Source organism: Macaca thibetana, chromosome 16 (genome assembly GCF_024542745.1).
Source record: "Macaca thibetana thibetana isolate TM-01 chromosome 16, ASM2454274v1, whole genome shotgun sequence".
Lineage (NCBI taxonomy): Eukaryota > Metazoa > Chordata > Mammalia > Primates > Cercopithecidae > Macaca > Macaca thibetana.
Genome location: NC_065593.1, coordinates 10,536,968 through 10,543,607, shown reverse-complemented (window position 1 = coordinate 10,543,607; position 6,640 = coordinate 10,536,968). Strand labels below are relative to the sequence as shown.

The following is a 6,640-nucleotide window of genomic DNA, read 5'->3' as shown; positions in this document are numbered from 1 at the left end:
TATAATGTGATGCAATGTGGACACATAACCTGTGTCAGAAGGTCCTGAATCCTCCTGCTGCTCAGTAAGTGAGCCTGGCCCCTGGAACAAAGGCTGGATGTACCAAGGCCACCTTGCTTTGACAGCGTGGTGATTGGAGGCCTCATTCCTGCCCCTGACCATGCCCGTAGCACGGAACCTCATGCCTATGGCCAGAAGCTCCGGGTATGAGAGCACATGAGCTCTGGAGGCAGCCGGGGGCTTACGCCTCTGATCTGGTGCTTACAGGCTGAGACCCGGGACATGTAACTTACTTTTCTAAGCCTCATTTACTTATCTGGAAAAGGTGTTACAAAGGTTTCAATACAGGGAAGAAAAAGAACAAACTAAACTGTGTGAAAGCCCCCAGCACAGGGTCTGGCACAGAGGAGGTACTCAGAATGCGAGTTTCTTCCTGGCTGGTGGCTCCTTTTGTCTTCCCTTCTGGGCTCCTGGCCAGGAATTTTACCCCCGTCCTGGGCCCTTGCCTGGTGTGCCCTCCCAGCCTGTATGGTGACCTCAGCTCCCTTTCCGCTTTCCCCATCTTGATGATGCTGGTGCCTTCTGCTGCTCCTCAGAGGCCTTTAGAGAGTCTGTGGAGGTGGAGGGTGTGGGCGTGGCCTCTGCAGCTACACCAGCTGGGTTTCAATCATACTGTCCTAGCTTGATGTCCCTCTGCCTTACTTATCTCACCTGTAAAGTGAGGATGATGGTAACAGTATTTCAGGACAGGATTCTGGAAAGGATTGAATGAGTCAGTGAATAAAGGGCTTAGATTTTTCTTCAGGCACTTAGTGAGCACCCAATAAACAATCATCATTTCATTCTTCTGCTCTTCAGACACCACCCCAGAATGCCTCCTTGCCAACCACCTCTGATCACCCTTCCTTCTTCTGTCCTCCCCTCCCCAACCTCACCCTCCAAACCCCCCATGGCACAGGGTTGGTGCCACCCAGCGGCATCCCCAGGTACACCCGCTGGGCAGTTTCCTTGCACGTGTTTAATAGCAGACATATTTGGAGCTCTGGGTTTTGGTTTTCCGGTGTCCTCTGATCTCTGAGGGCAGGAGACAGTGAGGAGATGGGTATGAGGGTCAAGAAGGGTTGGGAGGCAGGTCATGACTCTGGGAATGTTGCAGGAATTGAAGGAGGAATAAAATATCCTTTGTTCTACCCAGACACACCACCAGTTACTTTCTTTTTTCCTTTATGGATTGAGCCAGCTAGTGCAAGCAGAAAGTCAAGGCCACAGTGAATTTGGTGGGAAGCCAAGTGGAAGAGAGTCAGGATTAAAAAGCTGAAGGGGCAGAGGAGGTCGGCCCAGAAGATGGGGAGAAGGGGCTTAGAAGAAAGGAGACCGGGGAGCTGAACTGCACCTGCTCCTTGTGCCTGCACTTGTCAGTTACTGGGGACATTGATAGGCTGACCTTGGAGCAGCTGCCTGCCTTGCCCTGGAACACTGATTCATTCTGGACAGTTCTTTCTCGGTATCTCTTTTTTTGGTCTCAGTACTTGACTTTTGGGGATGGAAAGAGTTGGAAGCTGCTGGTCTCTGCCCTGTCAGCATCTCAGAGTAGGGTCATCAGTTCCTACAAGATGCCTGAGGAACCATGCACAAAACCCATCCTGTCCGTTTTCTCCCAGGTAGCAATCTGGGGAGAAGGATGTGTGGCAATGGAGGGTGGGGGCATTTTAGAGGAATTAATTGGTGGACATAGTCTTGAAATTCCTGAAGAGAGGAATGAAAACACAGCAGACACTGTTACATTGAATACAATTCAACATTACATTGATTCCTTTAGGCTTCAGGTTAGATCAAACTCTCCCAAACATAATAGCCATGGGGAGCATGATACAATCTAGTGAGCTGAAAACATGGAAGCTGGTTCTGTCCTTTGACCCACTGACATGAAAAGAGTCATTGCAGGTGATGCTTTGTTGCAGAAATGTGGAGTCTGACCTGGGCTGCATTCCCAGATCAGGTGCAACCATACTTCAGCCTTCCATGGGGCAACAGGCATTGGCAAATACCTCAATGTCCTGCCTCAGTGTGACCCTGGAACATTTCCATCCCACACTCATGTGGAGGATCCCAGTGGGGATGACAATGTTTGGGGATATTTCCTCATGTTTTCTCTGCTGAGAAACTAGCTTGAGTGGGCAGGGAATGGAGGCAGGTACTGCTAGAGTCTGCAAAGTGAATCCAGAACCTGGACTTCTAGAGTTGTGGTTGTCCTCAAACTTCCTTCCACTAAGACATCCGTGATAGCGGCATGCAAATGGGCCCTCCTCATATAGCTGTGCCCAGGCTACAAGCTCCTGGGCAGAGGAAATGAGGCACCCGGAGTATGGGTTTCCAGTGAGTGAGTTGGGGCCCATCCCATTTGCTCCCATTTAAGAACGCATCGAGAAATGCAAGGGTGATATTATAGGGCCAATCTCAAATCTGCATTCATGTCAGAAGAAGAAAAATGATCTGCAAGGTTTGTCACTGAGGCACTAAAACTATGATTAATGACATAGCACTTGCAACGCTCCCAAGATTGGTCCTGACCGCCTGTGTGCAGGGCTAGAGGTGAGCTAGAGACCTGGCCACACTGGCATGGGTCTGCATGAAGGCTATGGCCATCCTGGGTGAGCCTCAACGGTCATGAGCTCCCCAAACTCTGACTCCGTGGGTGGGTCAGGTAAGGGGTGGTCCCCATGACAAAAGTGCTTGCATCCATGGATTTTCCCACAGTGCAGAGGGAATAAGGATGGATTCTGGCTCTGCATATGGAACTGCCATGGAGGATGGGGATATCTGGAGGGCCATGGTGACTGGGGAGGCCACAAGGCTGAGGAGTGAAGAGAATTACCTCAAGACAAGGGTGATTCTGGTGCAGGATGCTCTCCTCTCACACCTCATTACCAAATGCTCTCCAGGAGTCTTTGGCTTGGCCTAGGGCAGTGTGACTGGCCCCCTCACAGGTACCACTTCTGTTCCTTCACCTATGGGCCTCTTGATTGCCACAGGGAGTTACAGAAGCACTTACCTCTCAGGGACTCTCTGCTTGGCAGGCCCTCTGGAAACCCACTTCCCGTCTCTACCATAGACCCCAGGAGGCCCTCAATGTGCCTCCAGGAGAAGCTACACTAGGCACTTGGGGAATAGGTGGGAAGTCGGGCAAGAGAGGGATGAAGTAAAAACACCTGGGAGTCAGACAAGTGGCCGTGCAGTTTCCTAATTCCATCGTGCTTCTCCTTCCCCAGGCGGCTCCTGCACACACATGGCAGCGCCTGCTGCTCCCAATGCTGTTCTTTCCTCTCTTTGGCAACTCTTATCCTTCCTTTCGTTTTTGGGTTGGAGGACATGGCCTCCAGGAATTTCTCTGTCCTCTCTCAAGTTTAGGGTAGACGCCTCCTGTGCTCCCACAACCACCTGCATTTTGCTGGTTGGCTTGGCTGCCTCTCTCACCTTGGGAAGCAAGAAGACAGCAGGGATCATGTCTTGCTCCCAGCCAGGGCTTATCCCAGAGCGGGACACTGAATAAGTATTGACTTTTTTGTTGGGCGGGGGCAGGGATAACAGAAGTTGGAATTTTCTAGCGTGAATTCCATCTCTAGAAACCTACAGATCATTCGGATATGGAACTTGATCCTCTCCATTTTGATCTTGATAGACGTGAAGGGGAAAACAATCTTACAGGATCCCTCCGTATCTTTCCATTTTGCTGTTCTAGATGCAGAGGTAGAGGCAGGGGTAGGAAAGAAATTAGGGCAACATGCATTCGTCCTTGGCTAACGACCAAGTTCAAAGAAAGTGGTCAATGAGAAGAAGTTAGAAGGTCAAGCAGGAACCGTGACATCCCCTGGCCTACCCCACTGATGTAAATATTATATAATTAGGAGTTAAACTTCTTCAGCTGACAAACCCCTAGAGTCATGTTGCCATGTCCAGGGGCACGTGTCATCTTGGAGAGTGTTTTTCCCAGGCCTCCCTTCATTGTTCAGTCTTTGGAATGTTTGACACTTGTGATCTTGAAAGTCTGCTGAGGGAGCTGGGGCTGTCAAACCCAATGGGTCAGAACTCAGCCGTCACTCCCTCCTCTGTAAAGGACCTCCATGGGTCAGTTTTGGTTCCAGAAGGATGCAAATGAAGAATCCAGCTCTGGCACTCAGATATGTAAACAAGAAGTTCTCCCTGGGGCACAGCCCCCCCCCGAAGAATTTCCCAGCATGCATTGCACTTGGTAGAGAGCGTTGGATGAATGATGTCTGGATGCAGAGGCAGGGGGTTAGAGTGATGAAAGGGAAGGCCACAGCCAAGATCCAAGGAAGCATCAGTCAGAATACAGATAAAGTGGATATATCTGGCAACATTCCCGGCTGCATGGAGGATGGAGCCCTGAGCTCTGTCTTCCCCACTGGGTCAGGAAGAGCATTTTCCTGGATCAGTTTTATGGCACCCCACAGAGGAGAAGGGGATGTCGGATGTGGTCGTCAGATCTTCTCCCAGTCAAGGTGGCAGGGAGATGCGGAAACCACCATCAGCGAGTCAGGAAGAAGGACTTGAGGCTGCGTAAGAAATTCGACTTCTGTCTGTGCTTCTGTTTCTTTTTGATGATGGGCACCCACACCAGCCCGCACACCAGCATCATGAGTCCCAGGGACAGGAAGCCGGGCCCTACCATTTTGAGGATGGAGAGATTATTCTTACTCAGCTTCAAGGTGTAGGCCAAGCAGGTGATGACCACGCCAAAAAGCAGGATGGCACCGCCCACCGACATGATGACAATGGGCTTGCGGTAGATTTCCCAGTTACTCCTGGGGGTGGTGGTCCAGACAGACTCGCTCCTGGAGCTGATGCACAGGGAGCTGGCGGTCTGGCTGGGCAGCAGGTCCTTGGCTTCTGGAGACTTCTCATCGACCTCTAGAACCTTGGGGAGAGTCTCCATCGTCATGATTGCTCAGGACTGGGCACCTAGGACCGGCAAAAGTTGGAAACAAGAGTGGAGCCAAAGGAATCCTCACACACCCTTCCTGTACTCAGCATCCATCTCTAGCCCCGCTCTCAGTGGAGGGTGAACAAGGTCTTTGAGCTGAAGCCAAAAAAAAAAAAAGTGAAATGAAATTCACATAAATAAGAAACCACCCAAGCTGGTATAATTTTTTTTCTTGTGAGAGATAACTATTACAACATTTTATTCAATAGCTTTTACTCTTTAAAACAAGGATCACTATTTAAATATTTATTCAATAGCTTTTAATATTTAAAACAAGTGATGCCATTTTAGAAACAAACAAAAGCTATAGTTTTTTTTTTCTTTTTTTTTTTGAGACAGAGTCTCCCTCTGTCACCCAGGCTGGAGTGTAGTGGCGTAACCTCAACTCACTGCAACCTCCACCTCCCAGGTTCAAGTGATTCTTCTGCCTCAGCCTCCTGAGTAGCTGGGATTACAGGCACCCGCCATGAAGCCTGGCTAATTTTTGTATTTTTAGTAGAGACAGGTTTTCACCATGTTGGCCAGGCTGGTCTTGAACTCCTGATCTCAAGTTATCCACCCGCCTCGGTCTCCCAAAGTGCTGGGATTACAGGCGTGAGGCACCGCACCCGGTCAGCTATAGTTTATTGAACGGCATTTTATTTTCAGACCCAACCACTTTCTAGCTGTCTGATCTTGATGGAACTACTCAACCTCTCTTTGTCTCAGTTTTCTTACCTATAAGATGAGGATAACATTACTTCTTTCATAGAATTTTCAAAAAGGTCATGTGAGTTAAGTGGTGTAATGCATTGAAATAATGCCTAGCATATGCCAAGTACTCCATAAATGATATCGTTTGTCTATTAGAAGAGTGATGCTTTATAGATAAATTCTGCATGCGTGTCCTGTGCCAGACACTGCATCAAACACTTCCTTTATTAAACTGAAACTCACAACAAACCTGTGAATTAGGCATTAGTTCTGTTTTACAGATGAGATAGTGAAGCTTCAGAGAGGTGAAGCAACGTCTTGAAGATCACACGATAAGGAACTGCCCAAGCTCAGATGTGAACCCGTTACTCCTACCGGGCTATGCACAGGTTGGAGAACACCGTTTCGTGCCTCCTGGGCTTTCATGTGCTCTGTCAGCAGAGGACAGTGAGGTCTCAGGTTCACAGTGCAACCTTTTTTCCTGTTTTTGAGATGGAGTTTCACTCTTGTTGCCCAGGCTGGAGTGCAATGGAGTGATCTCAGCTCACCGCAACCTCTGCCTCCCAGGTTCAAGCAATCCTCCTGTCTCAGCCTCCTGAGTAGTGGGGATTACAGGCATACACCACCATACCCAGCTAATTTTGTATTTTTAGTAGAGGCAGGGTTTCTCCATGTTGGTCAGGCTGGTCTCGAATTCCTGACCTCAGGTGATCCGCCCACCTCGGCCTCCCAAAGTGCTGGGATTACAGGCATGAGTCACCGTGCCCAGCCCCCACAGTGCAGCCTTCTAAGATCTAAATGCTACCCTTCCCCACCCTCCATGTTAATTACATTGAGGCCAATTTCCAGCTTCAGGCCTATTCTTAGGCCTGGAAAGGTATGGAGTCTCACTCAACTGCCCACTCCAGTGTCTCATCGAGAGCCCATCTGCATGGCTCTCAGCCA

The 6,640-nt window shown here is 49.5% G+C and overlaps 1 protein-coding gene across 1 annotated transcript; it reads right to left on the bottom strand.

The window, feature by feature from the left end:
* Positions 1-1,779: 1,779 nt before the first annotated feature.
* On the bottom strand, positions 1,780-5,098 carry PIRT (phosphoinositide interacting regulator of transient receptor potential channels). Its single transcript, XM_050765546.1, has one exon. It carries the CDS (start codon positions 4,958-4,960, stop codon positions 4,547-4,549), a length of 414 nt encoding a protein of 137 aa, XP_050621503.1. The 5' UTR covers positions 4,961-5,098; the 3' UTR covers positions 1,780-4,546.
* Between the last annotated feature and the right edge of the window lie 1,542 nt (positions 5,099-6,640).